Source organism: Neoarius graeffei, chromosome 5 (assembly GCF_027579695.1).
Source record: "Neoarius graeffei isolate fNeoGra1 chromosome 5, fNeoGra1.pri, whole genome shotgun sequence".
Taxonomy (NCBI): domain Eukaryota; kingdom Metazoa; phylum Chordata; class Actinopteri; order Siluriformes; family Ariidae; genus Neoarius; species Neoarius graeffei.
In genome coordinates this window covers 43,886,394-43,910,689 of record NC_083573.1, presented here as the reverse complement: position 1 = coordinate 43,910,689, position 24,296 = coordinate 43,886,394, and the positions used below count along the sequence as shown (strand labels likewise).

The 24,296-nt window shown below is 40.3% G+C and overlaps 1 protein-coding gene across 3 annotated transcripts in view; it reads left to right on the top strand.

Annotated features, from left to right (window-relative positions):
- The window catches only part of c4b (complement 4B (Chido blood group)), a 64,125-nt gene that overhangs the window by 5,729 nt on the left and 34,100 nt on the right, over positions 1 to 24,296 (top strand). For 2 of the 3 annotated variants that reach the window (XM_060921765.1, XM_060921764.1), the window contains exons 3-17: positions 1,421 to 1,595; positions 5,774 to 5,844; positions 5,933 to 6,021; positions 6,145 to 6,224; positions 6,876 to 6,963; positions 8,621 to 8,738; positions 9,387 to 9,519; positions 11,440 to 11,552; positions 11,627 to 11,788; positions 12,006 to 12,176; positions 16,363 to 16,548; positions 17,626 to 17,787; positions 19,799 to 19,931; positions 20,077 to 20,148; positions 20,508 to 20,711. In XM_060921765.1, the coding sequence (XP_060777748.1) occupies positions 1,421 to 1,595; positions 5,774 to 5,844; positions 5,933 to 6,021; positions 6,145 to 6,224; positions 6,876 to 6,963; positions 8,621 to 8,738; positions 9,387 to 9,519; positions 11,440 to 11,552; positions 11,627 to 11,788; positions 12,006 to 12,176; positions 16,363 to 16,548; positions 17,626 to 17,787; positions 19,799 to 19,931; positions 20,077 to 20,148; positions 20,508 to 20,711 (1,957 nt within the window). The remainder of the gene's footprint in view (positions 1 to 1,420; positions 1,596 to 5,773; positions 5,845 to 5,932; positions 6,022 to 6,144; positions 6,225 to 6,875; positions 6,964 to 8,620; positions 8,739 to 9,386; positions 9,520 to 11,439; positions 11,553 to 11,626; positions 11,789 to 12,005; positions 12,177 to 16,362; positions 16,549 to 17,625; positions 17,788 to 19,798; positions 19,932 to 20,076; positions 20,149 to 20,507; positions 20,712 to 24,296) is intronic. The other variant, XM_060921766.1, reaches the window with a different exon arrangement.

The following is a 24,296-nucleotide window of genomic DNA, read 5'->3' as shown; positions in this document are numbered from 1 at the left end:
GCAACAATTGCTTCTCTGAGGTCATGGCTGATGTTGTTTCTTCTTAGCATGATGTAGGCACACACCTGAGTGCTCCAGACCATCAAACTGCCAAAAGTTCTGCTTTTATAGAGGTGGTCACATTTCTTGATGATTAACTAATCTTGTTCATTTCATTCGTAGCACCTAGTTGTTAATTAATCAGCATGGATGTAGGAAGGGTGTACTTAGTTGTTGTTTTTTTCCACGTGGTGTCCGAATGTTTTTTTTTTTTTTTACTTTTTGTGCTTTTGGTTGTCAGATTATTTGTTTGTTTATAGAAGTTGGTGAGGACCTCCCAATTGTTATTTAGGCCCTGATAAATACAATCATAGAATTGAAGCAGGGTGTACTTTCATCTTCAGTAACCATATTATCCTGATCAGGGTCATAATGGATCTGGAGCCTATACCAGGAACAATGGGAAATCCATTGTGTATTCCCACCTTATGCCCAGTTTTCCTAGGATAGGCTGTGGATCCATGGAAATCCTGACCAAGATAAAGCAGTTAATGAAGATGAATTAATGAATGTTGGTAGAAATACTGCCCAGTTCCCCAAGGCTTTCCGTAGGGGTGGTGCCTGTCTGGCATTGAATTTGAAGAAGGATAAAATATACAGTATATGAATTATTATGCCTTGTACTTGCATGTATTTCATTTATTTTATTTGGTTCTATTTTCATGATTATGTTGCTTTGAATATTTCATACTGTGAATTCATCACTTATATTTTATTTCTATCTTATTTCTTCATGACTGTGAGTTGGCCTAGTGGTTAGCATGCCCGCCTCTCAATCGGGAGATCACGAGTTCTACTTGCAGTTGGGTCATACCAAAGACCATCATAAAAATGGTGCCATCTGGCAATACAGATGCGAGTGGGGAGTCAAACTCTTGTGGTTACCAGAGGACTAGGCCCCCACTGTAACCCTATCTGTATGGGTGAGAGGCCAAGGGCTATGGAGATTGGCACCACCCAATGTGCCCGGTTGCATGGCACAGGAAGGACTTTAGACTTATTTCTTCAAGCTTCATTTACATTAATACCCCAAAATGATTACAAAACCTTATACATATCATGATTATTTTATATCAGTTACCCATTCATGCTCTTGTACAATTCTAGCCCCAGAATGAATATAAAATTTGAATATACAGTCTGATTTGTTTGTTGAAATCAGATCAACTAGTAAATAAAGAAAACCACAAAATGTAAATGACACATTTTAAAATGGAGCTTGCAATCCTTTCTTTTTAAATGTACTAACACCATTTCTGTAATTGTTTGTGGTTTTATTTTTTTTAAAAGGATCCCATAAAAACTTATTCAATACCATGTGTAAATATTTACGACTTGGTCCGTATTCTTTACACATATTATAATTATGCTCTTATTAAAGATTTTGCCAGATAAAATTGCAAACTTACCATGGGCCAGTGCACAGCCACCTTATCTCAACCTGGTGTGTGATGTTGGTGAAATTAAGAGAAGGCTAGCTCGAGTGTTGGTATCCAAGCACAGAGGCTACATCTTCATTCAGACAGACCAGCCCATATACAACCCGACACAGAAAGGTACTACAGAAATTCCTTGAACTAGATTTATACACACTGTTGTCTGTTTAACAGATACCAACATCTATCATGCCAGTGAACTAGCGATACCAAATAAACTGGAAGCTGAGCATATACCATGTCTTGCAAAAGTATTCATCCCCCTTGGTGTTTGTCCTGTTTTGTCGCATTACACACTGGAATTAAAATGGATTTTTGGAGGATTAGCACCATTTGATTTACACAACATGCCTAACACTTTAAAGGTGCAAATTGTTGTTTTACTGTGACACAAACAATAATTAAGATGAAACCCCCCCAGAAATCTGGAGTGTTCACAAGTATTCACCCCCTTTCATATGAAACCCCTAAATAAGATCTGGACAAACCAATTCACTTCATAAGTCACATAATTAGTTGATTAAGATCCACCTGTGTGCAATCAAAGTGTCACATGATCTGTCACATGATGTCTATATAAATCAACCTGTTCTGGAAGGACCCTGACTCTGCAACACTACTAAGCAAGCAACATGAGAACCAAGGAGCCTCCAAACAGGTCAGAGACAAAGTTGTGGAGAAGTATAGATCATGATTAGGTCATAAAAAAAAATATCCCAAACTTTGAATATCCCACGGAGCACCATTAAATCCATGATAGCAAAATGGAAAGAATATGGCACCACTACAAACCTGAAAAGAGAAGGCCGCCCACCAAAACTTACAGACCAGGCAAGAAGGGCATTAATCAGAGATGCCACAAAAATACCAAAGATAACACTGAAGGAGCTGCAAAGATCCAGAGCAGCGATGGGAGTATCAGTCTATAGGATCACTTTAAGCCGTACACTCCACAGAGTGGGGCTTGATGGAAGCGTGGCCAGAAAAATAATAGTTGCTTAAGACAACCCCGATTCCAAAAAAGTTGGGACAAAGTACAAATTGTAAATAAAAATGGAATGCAATAATTTACAAATCTCAAAAACTGATATTGTATTCACAATAGAACATAGACAACATATCAAATGTCGAAAGTGAGACATTTTGAAATTTCATGCCAAATATTGGCTCATTTGAAATTTCATGACAGCAACACATCTCAACAAAGTTGGGACAGGGGCAATAAGAGGCTGGAAAAGTTAAAGGTACAAAAAAGGAACAGCTGGAGGACCAAATTGCAACTCATTAGGTCAATTGGCAATAGGTCATTAACATGACTGGGTATAAAAAGAGCATCTTGGAGTGGCAGCGGCTCTCAGAAGTAAAGATGGGAAGAGGATCACCAATCCCCCTAATTCTGCGCTGACAAATAGTGGAGCAATATCAGAAATGAGTTCGACAGTGTAAAATTGCAAAGAGTTTGAACACATCATCATCTACAGTGCATAATATCATCAAAAGATTCAGAGAATCTGGAAGAATCTCTGTGCGTAAGGGTCAAGGCCGGAAAACCATACTGGGTGCCCGTGATCTTCGGGCCCTTAGACGGCACTGCATCACATACAGGCATGCTTCTGTATTGGAAATCACAAAATGGGCTCAGGAATATTTCCAGAGAACATTATCTGTGAACACAATTCGCCGTGCCATCCACTGTTGCCAGCTAAAACTCTATAGTTCAAAGAAGAAGCCGTATCTAAACATGATCCAGAAGCGCAGACGTCTTCTCTGGGCCAAGGCTCATTTAAAATGGACTGTGGCAAAGTGGAAAACTGCTCTGTGGTCAGACGAATCAAAATTTGAAGTTCTTTATGGAAATCAGGGACGCCGTGTCATTCGGACTAAAGAGGAGAAGGACGACCCAAGTTGTTATCAGCGCTCAGTTCAGAAGCCTGCATCTCTGATGGTATGGGGTTGCATTAGTGCGTGTGGCATGGGCAGCTTACACATCTGGAAAGACACCATCAATGCTGAAAGGTATATCCAGGTTCTAGAGCAACATATGCTCCCATCCAGACGACGTCTCTTTCAGGGAAGACCTTGCATTTTCCAACATGACAATGCCAAACCACATACTGCATCAATTACAGCATCATGGCTGCGTAGAAGAAGGGTCCGGGTACTGAACTGGCCAGCCTGCAGTCCAGATCCTTCACCTATAGAAAACATTTGGCGCATCATAAAACGGAAGATATGACAAAAAAGACCTAAGACAGTTGAGCAACTAGAATCCTACATTAGACAAGAATGGGTTAACATTCCTCTCCCTAAACTTGAGCAACTTGTCTCCTCAGTCCCCAGACGTTTACAGACTGTTGTAAAGAGAAAAGGGGATGTCTCACAGTGGTAAACATGGCCTTGTCCCAACTTTTTTGAGATGTGTTGTTGTCATGAAATTTAAAATCACCTAATTTTTCTCTTTAAATGATACATTTTCCCAGTTTAAACATTTGATATGTCATCTATGTTCTATTCTGAATAAAATTTAAATGGAATTTTGAAACTTCCATATCATTGCATTCCGTTTTTATTTACAATTTGTACTTTGTCCCAACTTTTTTGGAATCGGGGTTGGAAAACACGTTTGGAGTTTGCCCAACAGCACGTGGCAGACCTCCCCAAACACATGGAAGAAGATTCTCTGGTCAAATGAGACTAAAATTGATCTTCTTGTCCATCATGAGAAATGCCATGTGTGGCGCAAACCCAACACCCTGAGAACACCATTCCTACAGTGAAGCATGGTGGTGGCAGTATCATGCTGTGGGGATGTTTTTCATCTGCAGGGACAGGAAAGCTGGTCAAGACTGAAGGAAAGATGGATGGCACTAAATCCAGGGTAATTCTGGAGGAAAACCTGTTTGAGTTGGCCTGAGGTTTGAGACTGGGACAAAGATTCACATTCCAGCAGGCCAATCACCTTAAACATACTGCTAAAGCTACACTGGAGTGGTTTAAAGGGAACATTTAAATGTCTTGGAATGGCCCAATCAAAGCCTAGATCTCAATCCAATTGAGGTGGGGTTTACATTAGACCGTATAAGCGGATCATCAGATTAACGTTTTTAAAAACGATTAGCGTGCACACAGCAACGCCAATACACGATTCGCGTGCACACAGCAATGCCAATACACGGATACGCTAATCACATGACTAATTCGGCACATAAGTTGAAATGTGTCAGTGCGGCTCATCGCTTCCTCCTCAGCGGCTGCGCTCCAAATCACTCCGCCCTGAACAGCGAGTGCCCTCTGGAGGGTGCACACTCCGGCCCTGCGCAGCTCACAGAGCGCGCGAGTGTAGTGCACGAGCAGTGATTCGGGACTGAGCCGCTGTGCGCAAGTCACTTACCACTTGCAAGTGGAAGGATGGCAAGCCTAAAGACCATCATAACTACACAATGGGCAGTATTTGCAGTATTTTCATACTTTTATACTCTTTAATGAAAGGTGATACAAGGCGGAAGTCCGCGCCGTTTTTCAGCAGTCGCGTCACATGACCAACGCCAGCGAATCAGGAAGGTGGATGTCACAGTGACGTTGTCCAATGACGACGCCAGCTAGAGCTCAGCACAGCGTATCCGCGTATTCTCAATGTTTACACAGCACCGGATCAGACACGATCTGGATTGAATACGTGGACCCTGGCGGATTCCCGTTTCCCGGCATTTCCAGGCGTTTTAATGTAAACGGACAGTGCATCCGCGAAGAAAACGAGACAGATACGGTCTAATGTAAACTTGGCCTGAGAATCTATGGAATAACTTGAAGATTGCTGTACACCAACACAACCCATCTAACTTGAAGGAGTTGGAGCAGTTTTGCCTTGAGGAATGGGCAAAAATCCCAGTGGCTAGATGTGCTAAGTTAATAGAGACATACCCCAAGCGACTTGCAGCTGTAATTGCAGCAAAAGATGCAGCAAAGTATTGACATTGGGGGGATGAATACCTATGCACTCTCCAGATTTCCATTTTTTTCCATCTTAATTATTGTTTGTGTCACAATAAAACAACAATTTTCACCTTTAAAGTGGTAGGCATGTTGTGTGGTGCGAACCTTCCAAAAATCCATTTTAATTCCAGCTTGTAAAGCGACAAAACAGGACAAACACAAAAGGGGATGAATACTTTTGCAAGACACTGTATAGAACATATTGAAACAACATTGTTAACAATTGACACATGTGTAAATCCTAATTCTATGTAAATATATGTAAGCTTAATCAAATGCTCAACATGTGTCAATTTAAATTTCAGTTCAGTACAGGATTTTTACTCTGGACCATGCTATGCGTCCGATATCCGAGAAGATATATGTGTCCTTAATTGTAAGTGCTTCAAATTAATCAATAAATTTAAAAAAATGTTCCCCAATCATTGCTCTCCATCTCCATTTGACTATGATATCCATTGCAGAATCCAGAAGGGAGCACGGTCAAGGAAACGTTGGTCAGTTCCGTTTCAGGCATTTATGTCAAGGTCTTCCATATTCCTGATGTTTCACAGTATGTTTATATTATTCATTTGTTATTTTCTACTGCTCATGATTTCTCCCAAATATTTTTTCATTGGTATTTTCTTGAGCATGTGAAAAGCCTTTAGGTTCTTCATCATCACACTTTCTTCAGGCCAGGTGTGTGGAAGATCAAAGCTCGCTACAGAGATGATGAGAGTGCGACTATTCGGGAATTCAAGGTTCAAAAGTTTGGTATGCACAAAGAAATTTTCAACATTTTTCTTTTTTTGTTTTGTTTGAATATTGTTCTTAGTAATTACAAGAGCAAAACTGTTTGCAAGAAAATAGTTCTATAGTTAGGTTTATTAGAATGCAAGTACTAGACATTAGTAGAAATTTACATTTTATATGTCTGGCTATACAGTTAGATTTGAAGCAATTTCCCTGTACACAAATACTATGAAGGTGATCATAGAAAACTTTAATCCTGCTTGAGGCCCTATTCTTAATCACCCCAATCCATGAACATGAGTTCAGCTGTTGGTGAAGCGACTTTGCAATTGTACAGTAGCTTAGCTAAGCTACCACTGGACTACCCTTTTGATAATGGTGCTAGCTACACTACAAATTACCAAGAAAAAGTAACTAGCTATACTGAAGCTAGTTACACTTTATCAAACTGAGGAAAAGCAGTACAAAGAACAAATTAATGCTATAACAACAATCATCAAATTAAGCAACAGGTCCAGAGAAGGCTCAGATTGGAAGCTCATAAATATGAGGCATTGGTAGTTTTTTAGATACCAATTAAAATATTTCAAACATTTCACCAAATATAAAATTGTTCAACATTTTCATGAATTGAATTCAAGATGTTCAAGTAAACCACATCCTTCTGTTCAGTCCTTCCTAGTTTTGTTGTAACCATCAAGCCTGAGACTGACTATCTCCTCGTGGGCACTGAAAACTTTAAATTCTCCATTGATGTTGCGTAAGTTTTTCAATTTCTTATTAATTTGTAAAAGTTTTAATGGAAAATTCAGTGGATCATATTGGATGGTATTACTAATTTGCTTTGGCCAGTTTTTTCCTTTTTACCCTCAGTTTTGTTTTGTTTTTTAAACTCACGAATGCCAAATAATAGGCAGCATGGTGGTAGAGCAGTTAGCCCTATTACCTCATAGCAAGAAGGTTCTGGGTTCAAATCTCACAGCCAACTGGGGCCTTTCTGACCTCTTTTCAACCAACAGGGAACGGCTTCTTGAACCAGCTCCATTCAGGATTCTTTGAACCTTGGCACCAGCTAGCGAACTGGTACATGCTTTGAGCAGAATGGTTGTAATCAAGGATGCGTCATGAATGGCGGGTGTTGAACAATACACAATGGGAGTAAACAATTCGCAAGATGGTGGTGCACATTGATTACCCATGAGCTTTTGTTCTGTTATTGCAGATATTTGTTTTTGGTTTATTTTTTTCTGAAGCGCTACCCTTTTCTGTTGCATTCTCCATCGTTGCACTCCGTTTCTTCTCCAAATTCATGACACACCCATTGATGTCGTCATGGTTCACACTGAAAAGCTATATTTTGGTTCCTGCTGGGAACAGCTTCCGAACCAATTTATCTTTGGTCAAAATGCTCCAAATGGTTCAAAATTTAGTGCGCAAGCACAAATGGAACCCATTCCCTGTTGGTCGAAAAGGGGTAACTGTGTGGTGTTTGCCTGTTCTCCCCATACCTGCATGGGTTTCCTCTGTGAGCTCTGGTTTCCTCCCACAGTCCAAAGACTGTAGGTTAACTGGCTACTCTAAATTGCCCATAGGTGGGAACGTGAGTGGTTGTTTGTCTTTGTATTTGTCCTGTGATAACCTGGTGATGTGTCCAGGGTGTACCCCAACTCTTGCTCAATGTCAGCTTGGATTGGCTCCAATTTCCCCTGTGATGCTGACAGATAAGCAGTACAGATAATGGACGGATGGGTGGATGGATAGTCCCATCCTCCATTTTGTTTTGTTTTTTTCTCACTTGTCCTACAACTTGGGTCCTGATTAGTCAGGGCAAAAAAGCTCTTGGCATCACTCTGTGCATGCCTGCTTTCCAGTTGCCTTGCTCCCACTTTCCATAGGATTAAAAGTAAAATGGTCTTTAGCAGGGGTGGTGTAGTGGTTAGCACCTTTGCCTCACAGCAAGAAGGCCCTGGGTTCGAGCCCAGTGGCTGATAGGGGCCTTTCTGTGTGGAGTTTGGATGTTCTCCCCGTGTCTGCATGGGTTTCCTCCAGGTGCTCTGTTTTTCCCCCAAAGACATGCAGGTTAGGTTAATTGGTGGCTTTAAATTGACTGTAGATGTGACTGTGAATGGTTGTTTGTCTCTATGTGTCAGCCCTGTGATGATCTGATGACTTGTCCAGGGTATACCCCGCCTCTCGCCCGTAGTCAGCTGGGATTGGCTCCAGCTTGCCTGTGACCTTGTACAGGATAAGCAGCTACAGATAATGGATGGATGGTCTTTAGCAGTTGAAGAAAAATGCCTCATGCAAAAGCAGACTAAATTCTTTTAAATGGGGATTCTGCACTGCCTATGGAAAACTGTCTACTATGATTAAAAAAAAAATCTGTTGTTAACCAATACCATACATTCACTCAATAGATATTCATATGGAAAGAAAATCAATGGAGGATTTCACTGTCGCTTTGGAGTGAGAGGAGAAGATATAAAGGAGCCAAATGACATCATATTCATCAAGGGGCTAGAAGAAACTGGACCAGTGAGTGAAAATGTTTTTACAATATTAAATAAAAGAACAAGGCATATACACTCACTGGCCACTTTAATAGGAACTTGTTCTTGAGTCTAAGATTCCTGTTCTTGGCTGGCAGGAGTGGAACCCAACGTGCTCTTCTGCTGTTGCATGCTGAGATACTTTTCTGCTCACCATGGTTGTAAAGAGTTGCTATGAGTTGTTATAACCTTCCTGGTCACTCGACCCAATCTGGCCATTTTCCTCTGACCTCTGTTATCAACAAGGCATTTGTTTCCACCCACAGAACTCTCTCACTCAGTGTTTTTTTGTTTTTCGCACCATTCTGTGTAAAGTCTACTGTAGAGACTGTTGTGTGTGAAAACCCCAGGAGATCAGCAGTTTCTGAAATACTCAAACCAGTCCATCTGGCTTAAACCAACACCCATGACACAGTGAAAGTCACACTGTGAGATCACAATTTTTCCCATTGTGATGTTTGAAGTGAACATTAACTGAAGCTCTTGATTTGTATCTGCATGATTTTATGCACTGTGCTGCTGTCAAGGGATCGGCTGATTAGACAAAACAGCAGGTGTATAGGTGTTCCTAATAAAGTGGCTGGTGAGTGTACATATAGAACATTTTCTATTGCCCTGTGTTTCTCTCTTTTAGGTAAGGAATGGTGAAGCTGAAATCACTCTTAAAATTGCAAAAATCCAGGAGAAACTGCAACCCATAAAGCTGGAAGACTTAGCCCAGAATGGAGCACGGTTCTACATTGCTGCTACTGTCACAGATACCTTCAGTAAACACGGGAGAAAGATCATTTGATGGAAGCTGTTATATGAAAATTAATTATTCAGATATATTGAGTTTTGTTTCATTTCAAGTAATTATATGAATTACATACTGTTGTTATTATTAGGCAGTGTCAGTAGAAGATAGTAGTGGCTCGTGATCATAGATTTGCTGGGGTATGATGGCATTACTAAAGATATAGCTAAATAACAAACAAAATTAAGTTGAGAGACTATCACACTTGACTTATGCTTAAGGCTGCTATCTAATGATGGTATGTTTTCCGAAAGCTGAAAACAGTCATCCAGCATACAGTCTAGCAGCTGAGCGATTTTAGATGTACCTGCGTTGAACTGTGTTTGATAAACCAAGTCTGTTTCCATTGACAGTCTGCAAGGCACACAAAGTAGAGCTTATATCATTAATCAGGGTTGCCAGATTTCCACAAAATACAGTGTCTGGCCCAAACACATCTCAAAAACCACATAAAAGACCTACAACTAGCCCAAAAACCACATTTATCTTCTTTTTCTCAGGATGGTGCATGGGAATTTCTGATGTACAGACATTACTCTCTCTAGTTTTTGCAATAGAAATGTTTCTGTACATCGCAAACAAAAAGTCTGCACTTACACTTTTCCTTTGTTTGCAAATATTTGTTAGATTTAATTTCAGGTAGTTGCTGTGAAACAAGAATCAGCAGCTGTGGAGTATTTTTCACTAAGCTCAATTTATTAAATAAAAAACCAAACAAAAAAACTGTGACCATTGGGGGAAAAAAACAACATAACAGAAAAATTAATTATCTCCTCACGGATGTGCCACCCAGAATTAACCTGATTATGTACTGATTAAAGCTGTACTGCCTTTCAGATTTTTCAAGTGTAGGTCATAAAAAGAAATTTCCCTGACACCCAATTATTTTTGTTCAGTGGACCGAAAGCTACTGAATTCGAATCACAGACTTCCAATTTTATTAGGTTTTTAAAAATAGAAAAATGAATGAATTTAGTGCCACATGGCCCGAAATTCTCTGCTATTTTTTCCTGCTTCACCATGACCCAATTCAAGATACTACGTCATGCATCATGTGGTGGGCTTTCCCCGTTCGCGCAAGGCATTGTGGGATACAAATTCAAAACTGGAGAGAAAAATGGAGGTCGTGAGTGTGCGAATGAAACGTGAAAGACCGACTACAGTAACGGAGAGCGAGAAGAAAAGACATTATGCTGCGAAGGAAAGGAAACGCAGGACCAAACTAATAAATATCGGCGGTCAGCGAGCACCTCGGTGTGATCAGCTGTTCGTTTAGCGACAGAATGATGGAACTGTCAGTGCACGGTCAAGGTAAACCTGTAGATGGCAGTAATGCAACACTGTGGATGTCAGCTGCCGTAAAATCCAAAAGAAGAAGGTAAACCTGCGCACACGGACTTCCTCTGTCTGCTTGACTGCATGAAGCGAGCGATTTCATGCACATTATTTGCTCAGGAATCCCCTCAAATTAAATAACTTCCCAGCCACAGAATGGCCTGATATTTTTTAGATATTACAGAAATAAACATATATCACAATCACCAAATTTCAGAGGGAACTAAATTTCACAGATTTTATGAAATTGGTGAGGCAGTCTCACTTTAATTGTCTAAATGTGGGTGGAAGTCATTCATATATATAACAACTGCAACTATTTGCATTAGTTGGGTATAGACAATATTTTATGAGCATGCTGCTACTGCAGATTGTCAGTTTATTCTTCAAATCCAGACAATTTTTATGCAGTGTTCTTTAAAAAAAAAAGTACATGATTTAGCGAAGTGGATATTTCTTTGTTTATGTGAATCAATCCATTTGTTCAAACAGGATGACTTTATGGCTGTTCACCCTGATCATGGGTTTGTGTAAAATGACTTCATGTCCCTGCTAGGTGGTGAGGTACAAGAGTCGGAAATATTCCTTCCCATCGTGTCACAGAAATACAAAGTAGACCTGGACAGAACCAGATCGCACTTTATTCCTAAAGTGCCTTTTGATGTGAATGTAAGCTTTTCACTTGTAAATCTGATCTAATTTAGTCAAATAATAGTTGTGAAGTTGTGTATCTCCTGGATTAGGTAGTGGTGCATACTCCAACTGGCCTGCCAGCCAAAGACGTTCCGGTGAAAATAAGTGTATCACACACAAAAGAGAAGTCTACAACTGTAAAAACAGATGATGAAGGAATAGCATTTTCTGTTTTCAATTTTGACCAATCACCTCAGTCCATTTCTGTTGAGGTGAGTACTTTAAAAGACTTGGATTTTTTTTTCTTCCAATATCAGGATTGTTAGGTCACAGACATCCAGTGAATCTGTTTTCTTTATTTTCAAGTATAATTATGTGGTTTATATTTTGATTAACATCATATTTTGATTAGCTTGATGTAGCTAGAACTGCTTTAGTCTTTATAAAATAATTTTGAGAGTGCTTATGTTACGCACCCATATCTGACAGGCAACAGTCGATGGAGTTAAATCAACAAAAAATGTGGCCATTGCCACTTCCTCAAGCAACAGCTTCTTGTTAATCAGTGTGATCAATAAAGTTTTGGCACCAGGACAACAGCTGAGTGTTGAATTTGATCTTGTCAATGGCCAAGCAAATGATGGATACGTGTACTACTTGGTAAGAACACTACATTTTACAATATAAAATAAACATGACTAAAGTAATTTGAAATTTAAATTGCAAATGTACAGTGGTGCTTGAAAGTTTGTGAACTGTTTAGAAATTTCTATATTTCTGCATAAATATGACCTAAAACATCATCAGATTTTCACACAAGTCCTAAAAGTAGATAAAGAGAACCCAGTTAAACAAATGAAACAAAAATATTATACTTGGTCATTTATTTATTGAGGAAAATGATCCAATATTACGTATCTGTGAGTGGCAAAAGTATGTGACCCTTTGCTTTCAGTATCTGGTGTGACCCCCTTGTGCAGCAATAACTGCAACTAAACATTTGCGGTAACTGTTGATCAGTCCTGCACACCGGCTTGGAGGAATTTTAGCCCGTTCCCCCGTACAGAACAGCTTCAACTCTGGGACGTTGATGGGTTTCCTTACATGAACTGCTCGCTTCATGTCCTTTCACAACATTTCGATTGGATTGAGGTCAGGACTTTGACTTGGCCATTCCAAAACATTAACTTTATTCTTCTTTAATCATTCTTTGGTAGAGCAACTTGTGTGTTTAGGGTCATTGTCTTGCTGCATGACCCACCTTCTCTTGAGATTCAGTTCATGGACAGATTAGATTAGATTAGATTAGATTAGATTAGATTAGATTAGATTAGATTAGATTAGATTAGATTAGATTAGATAAAACTTTATTGATCCCTTTGGGAGGGTTCCCTCAGGGAAATTAAGATTCCAGCAGCATCATTACAGATAAACAGAGAAAATAAATAGAGAAAAACTTCTAGATAAATTAAAATAAATTAAGTATTTACATATACAAATATAAAAGAATAAGATATGGGGAAGAGAGGAAGGGGAGAGGGGAAAGGGGGGAGAAGTGGGGAGAGGAGAAAGGGGGGAGAAGTGGGGTTAGGGTAAGTGTGTGTGTGGGGGGGGAAGCAGGAAAGATATTGCACTTTATATTGCACATTATATTGCACATTGTCCGGTATTGCTTATTGTTAGGCTAGGCTAGGCTACTGCTCCTTCCCGTCCTCTGTCCTCCTGTTACCCCCCCCCCCCCCCCCCCCCAGAGAGGAGTTGTACAGTCTGATGGCGTGAGGGACAAAGGAGTTTTTGAGTCTGTTTGTCCTGCACTTGGGAAGGAGCATTCTGTCACTGAACAGGTTCCTCTGGTTGCTGATGATGGTGTGCAGAAGGTGACTGGCATCATCCATGATGTTCAATAGTTTGTCCATAGACCTCTTCTCTGCCACCGTCACCAGAGAGTCCAGCTTCATGTCGACCACAGAGCCAGCCTGCCTGATCAGTTTGTCCAGCCTGGATGTGTCCTTCTTGGATGTGCTGCCCCCCCAGCACACCACAGTGTAAAACAGGACACTGGCGACCACAGAATGATAGAACATCCACAGGAGTTTCCTGCAGATGTTAAAGGACCGCAGCCTCCTAAGGAAATACATCCTGCTCTGTCCCTTCCTGTATAAGTGATTGGGGTTGCAAGTCCAGTCCAGCTTGCTGTCCAGCCACAGCCCGAGGTACTTGTAGGAATCCACAGCCTCCACCTCGACTCCCTCGATCAGAACTGGTCGTGACCTTGGTCTGGACCTCCCTAAGTCAATGACCAGCTCCTTGGTCTTCGAGGTGTTGAACTGCAGATTGTTCCTGTTGCACCACACAGCAAAGTCCCTCACCAGGCTCCTATACTCCTCCTCTTTGTCGTCACTGATACATCCAACGATGGCTGTGTCATCGGCAAACTTCTGAATGTGACACAGCTCCGAGTTGTAGCAGAAGTCCGCGGTGTACAGGGTGAAGAGAAGAGGGGCCAGCACCATGCCCTGGGGTGCTCCAGTGCTGCTAATTACAGTGTCAGACATGATGTCCTTCAGCCTGACGTACTGCGGCCTGTCAATGAGGTAGCTGGAGATCCAGGTGACCAGGCAGGGGTCCACTCGCATCCTGTTCAGATGTCCTGACATTTTCCTTTAGAATTCCCTGGTATAATTCAGAATTCATTGTTCCATCAATGATGGCAAGCCGTCCTGGCCCAGATGCAGCAAAACAGGCCCAAACCATGATACTATCACCACCATGTTTCACAGATGGGATAAGGTTCTTATGCTGGAATGCAGTGTTTTCCTTTCTCTAAACATAACGCTTCTCATTTAAACCAAAAAGTTCTATTTTGATCTCATCCATCCACAAAACGTTTTTCCAATAGCCTTCTGGCTTGTCCACGTGATTTTTAGCAAACTGCAGATGAGCAGCAATGTTCTTTTTGGAGAGCACTGGCTTTCTCCTTGCAACCCTGCCATGCACACCATTGCTGTTCAGTGTTCTCCTGATGGTGGACTCATGAACATTGGCTAATGTTAATGTGAGAGAGGCCTTCAGTTGCTTAAAAGTTACCCTGGGGTTCTCTGTGACCTCACCGACTATTACACACCTTGCTCTTGGAGTGATCTTTGTTGGTCGACCACTCCTGGGGAGGGTAACAATGGTCTTGAATTTCCTCCATTTGTACACAATCAGTCTGACTATGGATTGGTGGAGTCCAAACTCTTTAGAGATGGTTTTGTAACCTTTTGCAGCCTGATGAGCATCAACAACGCTTTTTCTGAGGTCCTCAGAAATCTCCTTTGTTCGTGTCATGATACACTTCCACAAACACGTGTTGTGAAGATTAGACTTTGACAGATCCCTGTTCTTTAAATAAAACAGGGTGCCCACTCACACCTGATTGTCATCCCATTGATTGAAAACACCTGACTCTAATTTCACCTTCAAATTAACTGCTAATCCTAGAGGTTCACATACTTTTGCCACTCACAGATATTGGATCATTTTCCTCAATAAATAAATGGCCAAGTATAATATTTTTGTCTCATTTGTTTAACTGAGTTCTCTTTATCTACTTTTAGGACTTTTGTGGAAAATCTGATGATGTTTTAGGTCATATTTATGCAGAAATATAGAAAATTCTAAAGGGTTCACAAACTTTCAAGCACCACTGTAGTATAGCCTTTTTAAGAAATCCAAAATAGTTATTTACAAACAATGCTGGAACAGGGGTCTGCTGCATACATTATTCATATAACAGGAAACAGCAAATATACAGAGTATTTTATATATTTATGATGAAATTATACAGTATATCATTTTACTTAATATAAAATGTTTTGTAATCTCTTAAAGGACTTCAACATTATAAATGTATTCACTGGAATTGAAACTCCTTGAGTGTTAAATTATATTTATTGCACATTACGCCTCTCAAAAAAAAAAAAAGTTTGTTTCCGGTCACCTGCTCGACCCTACATAAATATGCCCGACCCTGAAATTTCTGAAGTGTTGAAAAAATACAAGCAGTCATTTTTTAAAAAGCGTTTCATGCATTGCAAATGATGGAAAACATTTACAGCTGCTCAGAAATGACCACAGCCATATTTGAGGTACCACATGACCACAGCAATAACACGCAGGAGTTATAATACAGGCATTTAGCAGATGCTCTTATCTCAAGCAACATACAACAGGACCCTGACATACCCACAGCAGTGGGCAGCCCAAGGAGCAGTTGGGGGTTAGATGCCTTGCTCAATGCCACTTCAGCCATTCTGCCATGTTTTCCCACGCCGACTTGTTTTGGTTAAAAGTAGGTCAAACACGCCCCACGGTGATCACATGATATTGTTACTCACTTGCTTCGGCAATCTCCGGAAGTGTAAAACGCGGGACGCTTTTTATCTTGGCAAAACATTTACACATAGGATACACGGTGTGTGTGTGTGTGTGCAGCAGCGAAACATCTTGAAACTCCAACAGCAACAGAATCAGAATATTTTGCCCAGAATTCAACTCTGCAGACAGAACCTTTAAATATTTAGCACCATATTTTGTTGTTCCTTTCTGCATTCAACTTTCTCATCTCATAACTATTCTGCAAAGTCTTTAAAATCATTAGACTGTGTTGGAATAATGAAATATCAATTCTTTAGCAAATGGGTTAAAACTTCCTTTAAAAAAAAAACACTGATACAAAATCAAATCTATTTACATGTTTTGAGTCCAGTGCTGTTTTCATTGCAACATTCATTTCAATGCATGTTTATACTTTTTCAGTATTTAAGCCTGAATGTCTTTTATACATGACGTGTGCTCTCTTCAGATCTTGAGCAAAGGTGCTCTCATAAGGTCAAGTTCTGTTATAATCGGACGTAAAGCCATTGAAAACCTCTTCCTCGGCCCTGACATGGTTCCATCTTTCCGCCTCATTGGATATTATTATAACACAAATGGTGAAATTATAGCGGACTCAATCTGGGTAGATGTCAAAGATGAGTGCGAGGGAAAGGTAAAATATATTTCGCTTACTGTTTCTTTTTTTTTACTTATTTTTTATAGTTACTGTTATTCAAGTATGCTATGGTTAAATGTAGGCTTACCAAAGCAACTCTTAAAGGGTTGGACTCACGCTTCCCAGAATCCAGTTCATGCTTTTGTTTAGAAAGCACGTTACTGCTACTCTGTTAGCTTTCTGTGCAGCAAAACATCTGCTAATTCACTATTAGTGCTCCATTTGAAATCCATCTCAAAATTTTTCTTCATCTACATTTCATATATGGAAGTTTTGAATAGAATATGCCTGATATTTTCTTTCCTTTGTGGCTGCCCGTGAGACAGCCGAGGCCAGTTCTGGTCCATTACAACAGAATAACCATACAAAAATACGTAGAATGGATCGGTCGAAAGAATGTAAAATATGACTACACAGTAAAAATCATAGTGTCAATTTTACTCTTTAAGAGTTGAATTTAACTCTCTGTCAGATAACATTTGGTCCCACTCAAAATCAGTGTAAAATTTACTCTATAGCCAGTGTAAGATTTTTAGAGTTAATTTTACTCTATTTTGTGTCAAAATTAACAATGAGGTGTGTAAAAATATTTAACACTATAGATAGTGTAAGATTTTCAGAGTTAATCTGACTCTATATTGTATTTTCGCGGGGAATCATCACCCTGCAGAGTAGATTTTGTCATTGTGTGCAAGTGGGAATTAACTCTCACTTTTGACACTACCATTTAGACGATTTTACTCTGCATAGTGTTATAACTACTCTATCCAGAGGAAAATAGGTTTACACTGCAATATTGACACTCCATTTTTTACTGTGTACTTTGACAAAATATCTTAAATTTGATGTTACAATTTAAGATTGATGGCTTCGGATGTCACCACATTATTGTGGATTGCTATTCAAACACTGGAATATCCATGGATGTGAAAATGGTGATTTGATCTTTAGTAAAGAGGTTTCTGGGAAGAGTGAGTCGGCTCCTTTAATGCAGAACGTGTAGCTTCATACTGCAAGTTAACATGCTAGTTCTTCTCGAGTTTTCATGCAACTCTTTTTATGTGTTCTGTATAGGTCATGCTAACACAAAAGAAACATCAAAATTATTACCATCCAGCAGAAAGCATTGAATTTAACATTGATGTAGGAGACCAACAAAATGCAAAAGTGGCTTTACTGGCTGTGGACAAAGCCATCTATGCCCTGAATGCCCCAAACAAACTCACCCTAAAACAGGTACAAAATGCAGATTAAAGATGCTTATTTACCATTGCTTCTGTGCATACGATAATCCATATCCTCATGTTTTTTATCTGTTTTCTGTGTGTGCCTGTGTATACGTGTTTTTTTTTAAATATTACATTGGCAATTTATGTATGTAAACATTAACAGTGATAAATATCGAAATGAAAAAACCGATTACATTTGAACTGAAGATCAAAGACTCAGCAGTAATAAAGTCAGACAACAAATACAGAAAGATAGAACACAAAGGCGTATGCACGAATGGTTTATTTTTTTCCAAACGTATCATGTTAATAAGGCAATACTGCAAGAAATGACATCTTAGCAAGTGGAAATATCTTGAAAGTAGTCAAATGTTGCTCGTATTTCCTGTTATATCTTTACAATATATTAAACACAAGATGATTAATCTTATTTCGAGCCATTGTTGTGCATTTCAAGCTTGAAATGATCTTATGCAATGGTTGACAGATACTTTTGCTCGTTTTAAACATTTATTTCTAGAAAGAAGCAATTATCTGCCAATAGAATAAGAATATTTCAAGCTTGAAATTAGAAAATAAAAAATTAGAAATAAGTTTAATAATCGGGCGGCATGGTGGTGTAGTGGTTAGCACTGTCGCCTCACAGCAAGAAGGTTCTGGGTTTGAGCCCAGTGGCCAGCGAGGGCCTTTCTGTGCGGAGTTTGCATGTTCTCCCCATGTCTGTGTGGGTTCCCTCTGGGTGCTCCGGTTTCCCCCACAGTCCAAAGACAAGCAGGTTAGGCTGCATGTGGCTCTAAATTGACCGTAGGTGTGAATGGTTGTTTGTCTCTATGTGTCAGCCCTGTGATGATCTGGAGACTTGTCCAGGGTGTATAATGGATGGATGGAAGTTTAATAATCTTATATTTGATTTATTTTAATCTTAGAACTATATCTGAGTAATCCATCCATCCATTATCTATAGCCGCTTATCCTGTACAGGGTCGCAGGCAAGCTGGAGTCTATCCCAGCTGACTATGGGCGAAAGGCGGGGTACACCCTGGATAAGTCGCCAGGTCATCGCAGGGCTGACACATAGACACAGACAACCATTCACACTCACATTCACACCTACGGTCAATTTAGAGCCACCAATGAGCCTAACCTGCATGTCTTTGGACTGTGGGGGAAACCGGAGCACCCGGAGGAAACCCACGTGGACACGGGGAGAACATGCAAACTCCACACAGAAAGGCCCCCATCGGCTACTGGGCTTGAACCCAGAACCTTCTTGCTAACCACTACATCACTGTGCTGCCCCTATATCTGGGCTATTCATGATATTTTCACTTATTATTATTATTTTTTTGGGGCAGTGAAAAATATCTAGTATGAGCAATTCTAGTTTTAAAGTGTAATTCATGCTTTAAGGACAGTGTTTTAAAATATTGCTTTGATTTGTTTCCCGACTGTACCTGAAACATGTAAATACTGTCCTCCAAATACATTCTCCACTGTGGAAACTTTTTTCCAGCACATAGAAGAAAACCCAACAACAAATACACAATTTACATATACAAAACCAAAGTGGTATTAAAATCCCATTTCATACACATTATCAATATCAGTACACGTATTCTCAATCTGTTGCTTATCCAGGGTAACAGGGCAGTGTCACACACTCAGAGGAAAGCTCTATCTGCTCTGTTCTGTATGCACAAACTCACAGATGCCTGTAATTTGACAGGGGAGAGTGAGTAATGCCATCCCTCTTACCCAGAGAGCAAACTTTACTCCCCTGACTCTGGGATACAGGTGGCGGTGACGTCATCATAACGATAGGGCGGATGCTTTTTTGTTGCACTATTCAGGAGACAAAAATAACCATACTTTTCAGAAATGCTTCTGTGGGTTAATAATATGTCGTCCAATCTGAGTGCGTGAAAAGCTTGCTATTATTATTATTATTATTATTATTATTATTATTATCAGTGACACATTTTTTTAATGCAATGCTAAAATCTTTGCTTTTGGTGCAGGTGTTCTCCTCTATGCAGTCTTATGATCTGGGATGTTCGTATGGTGGTGGTGGGAACACTGCTGCAGTATTTAATGATGCTGGACTGACTTTCATCTCTCACTCTGAAACTGTCAAGTCCCAGATGAGGATAGGTATAGGGGATGGGGGTAATATGGGGAAATCTCAGTAGTGCTAATCAGCTGGATAACTTGTTGTTTTTATTTTCTTTGCAAATTTTTTTTATCAATCAGAAGTCTATGAAATGTTCTTTACCAATTTGTCCTATTGGTTCTGTAGGATTTGGCTGTGAATCAGGTTTCAGGAAGCAGAGACGTTCCATAGATCTCCAGAAAGAATTGGCACAAAAAGGTGCTGTATTGTTTGAAAGTCCGGTACCATTTCAAACATATTTTAACTTTTATAGCTTTTAAAATCATATTCTGGTTCTTTTCTAAGCCAATAATTAAAATTGCATATTTTATTTCATTAAGAAAAAAAAAATAATAACGCAGTGTGGAGCGCAGTGGCATTACCTGCTTGAAGTTGATTATTTCTCAATAATAGCATTTCCCAAAATGTTTTATTCCTCTTTTGATTTTATACCATGTCAATTTGCTAATGCAGACATTTTATTAATTAAAGAACAAAATGTTGTACATTTTGTCCATTTATTGTTTTGTCGATTTTAATGCTCAATTCACAAATCTTTCTACTTTTGTCTCCAAAAGAAACTGAGTACCCAAATGCAGTATTGAAGAAGTGTTGCCGTCATGGCCTAATACTGCTCCCAATGAAGCTAAGCTGTGAGGAACGAAAGGAAAGAATGAATGCAGGCAATGAATGTGAAGAGGCTTTCCTGAAGTGCTGCATATTTGCTACCCAGCTGAGGGAAAAGAAGAGGCAAGAGGAACTAAGGAATAGCTTTGGCAGAAGTAAGCACACACACACACACATTTTTTATATACATACATATATATGCAGAAGCAGAGGCAGTACAACTGGCATTATTCACACACTTGCCTGCACTAAAAGTGGCATTCACTCGTGACATTCTGGCATGCTAGAAACAAAACATTGCTGTCCGTCCGGTTTCCAAGTCAAACTGTAACAAGAGTGCTCTGACAGCACAATATCCCCTGCTGGCAATTACGCCTTAACTCTTGTAAAATGCGACTGAATTGAACGAAATTGCAATATGTGTATTACCGACATATAACAAAGAATCCTGTCAAGTTTCGTGAAATTCCTCCAAAAATTGTGAGAGGAGTTGATATCAGAAGGTGAGCACCCTTCCCGGGATGGATGGATGGATGGATGGTGGACGAACATCGCCACGACATAATCCCCCTTCAGGCCTTTTGGCCAGCAAGGGATAAAAATTGTGAGGGAAGTTGATTGCAGAAAGCAAGCACACCTTGATGAAATTGCCAAAGTACAAGTTTGTTAATAATCAAGGGCATAACTCTGGTAAAATTTGCCCAAATTAAACGAAATTTCAATATGCATATAACTGTTATATAACAAAGCCTTTTGCCAAGTTTGGTGAAATTCCTCCACAAATTGTTGGTTTGATTTCAGAAGAACGTACACCCTCCTGAAACTGTCAAAGTACAAGCTATTTAATCAAGGGTCAGAACTCTGGGAAAATTTTCACAAATGAAATTAAATCACAATATGCGTATTACCATCGTATAGCAAGGCCCTTTACCAAGCTTCGAGAAATTATCTCATCTCATTATCTCTAGCCGCTTTATCCTTCTATAGGGTCGCAGGCAAGCTGGAGCCTATCCCAGCTGACTACGGGCGAAAGGCGGGGTACACCCTGGACAAGTTGCCAGGTCATCACAGGGCGACACATAGACACAGACAACCATTCACACCTACGGTCAATTTAGAGTCACCAGTTAACCTAACCTGCATGTCTTTGGACTGTGGGGGAAACCGGAGCACCCGGAGGAAACCCACGTGGACACGGGGAGAACATGCAAACTCCACACAGAAAGGCCCTCGCCAGCCCCGGGGCTCGAACCCAGGACCTTCTTGCTGTGAGGCGACAGCGCTAACCACTACACCACCGTGCCGCCCGCTTCGAGAAATTCATCCAAAAATTGTGAGAGGAGTTGATGTCAGAAGGCAAGCACACCTTCATGAAATTGTCAAAGTACAAGGTTGTTAATCAAGGGCCACAACTCTGGTAAAATGTGACTGAATTGAACGAAATTACAATGTGCATACTACCGACATATAACAAAGAATCCTGCCAAGTTTGGTGAAATTCCTCCAAAAATTGTGAGAGGAGTTGATTTCAGAAGGAAAACACACTCATGAAATTGTCAAATTATAATTTTGTTAATCAAGGGCTGTAAGGGCCTCTGCATGCTCTTGCAACAAGGCTTTCGCAGATAGCTTTTCGCAGACAGTTGTAATTTATCGTTGAGTGGGGAGTAATAGGCGTGCGCGATGTTATTCACCGCCACAACGCAAGGGGGCGCGAAGTCGCGAAATCGCTAGGAGTAGTTGGTGGGTGTGGTTAGTGGAGTGTTTATCCTCCGGTTACTTATAATGACTAGAACTGGAGTCGTATAGATGTACGTACTTCCTCACTTCCTCAATCAACCGCTTTTCATGCTGCTCCATCTTCGCTCGCGTTTTTAAAAATGGCAGTCGTGAAAACAAACCAAACCGGGAAAGTAAGGAAGCGGAAGTGTGTGTACAGCGGATGTAGAGTGGACCAATCAGAGCCTTCTTGTCTGCGACGCTGTCTGCGAGGCTTCTGCGGTGGTCACAATTTTTGGGAGGTGCGCGCAGAGCGTCTGCGAAGGTGGGGGGGCTACGCAGACGCTATCTGCGAGGACTGGGTTGTCAGGATAAATTGGCCTTAACTCTGGTAAAATGTGACTGAATTTAACGAAATTACAATATGCGTATTACTGACATATCACCAAGAATCTTGCCAAGTTTCATGAAATTCCTCCAAAAACTGAGAGGAGTTGATTTCAGAAGGGAAATACACTCTCATGAATTTCCCGGGACGGACAGATAGGCATTGCCACGACATAATCCCCCTTTGGGCCTTTCAGCCAGCGGGGGATAAAAACTTTAGTGATTTCATGCATAGCAATGTTAAAAGGATAGTATGAGGTAGCACAGCAAATTTCACTGAGAACATTTTCACTGAGATTTTTCATAAAAACCTTCCCAGACCCTAATTACGCCCCTAGCAATACAAGTAGCAGCCAAGACGTAAATCTTCAGCAAGCTCCAAAATCTTCAGTAGTGACATCATTTCAAGAACTATCTTTGTAAACAAAAGCCATTGTGTTTACTTATCGAAGCTGATCATTGCAATCATCCTATTTGTCTCACATTCAGTTCACATTCAAAAGATGCCACGTCGTTGTGTCACGATGTTTTGTTTGCATTCAGGACAATTGTTTGAATGGCTGAAAGACAGTCACCAAGCACAAAAATTGACACGTTTTGTTTGAGCTAAATGAGCTCATTTCAACCCCATTAATACTAGTGTACGATGTTTCAAGTACTTCGAGGATTATTGCTTTGCCAATCAGATGGCATACGAAAGTGGATTTACAAAGGCTACATCCACACGACAACGGCAACGAGATGTTATTTAAAAATATATCGCGTCCAAATGGGCAACGATCAGTAAAATATCAGGTCCATACGGCAACGCAACGCTTGCTGAAAACGATGCAATACACATGCCACACCTCTAGGGGCACTGTAAGACGGTCCCTTCGGAGACACCTGAACAATAGAAGAAGTAAGGACGCATGCGCATAAACTATTACCGTAAATCCTCTAATATAGGTTGGGGCCTTTATTTCACTCAAGTGCATCTTGGTCCAGGCCATTATTGGAAGGAGGCCAGAATTAGAGGCAGGCCTCTATTTCTATTTGAGCAAAACAGACTACCAGTGGAATGAATAAAAACGAGATTTTGTGTCTATTTGAACCTATAAAATAGGTTCATTTATTGAAAAAGTACAGTTACCATAACGGTATACAGAACATTATCAACAAATACCGGTAATTCAGACATCCTTTCCAGCAGCTGCAATTTTTCTGCACGGCAATACGAAAAAAAAAGACAACACAGGCTGCAATCTTGGCCAAACCGACTTGCAAAACAAAGTTTTGAAAAAATGGGATAAAAAGTTAACGGAAACTGTTCTGCCATCACAGCGACATTGAGCTTTACAGAGTCCGGTGCACATTTTAAGGCATCTGGTTGAAGTTTACCTATGTCTGATAAATCTGATGTCAGTGATAGCGGGCTGACTCGTGGCTCATTAGTAAAGCTATCCGATGGCTCATTTGTCAGCAAGGTGGAGCAACCATCTACTTCTGATCGTAAGGGACATGGGGAGATGTAGGTGTTCTTATATGAAATTCACTGGATGTATGGCTAGTTTCAAACTCAGAGGTAGATGAAGGCAATTCCCTCAAAGGAACTGAGCTAGCATCCAGCTGCAGCGTACTGCTGCTCGGTTGCG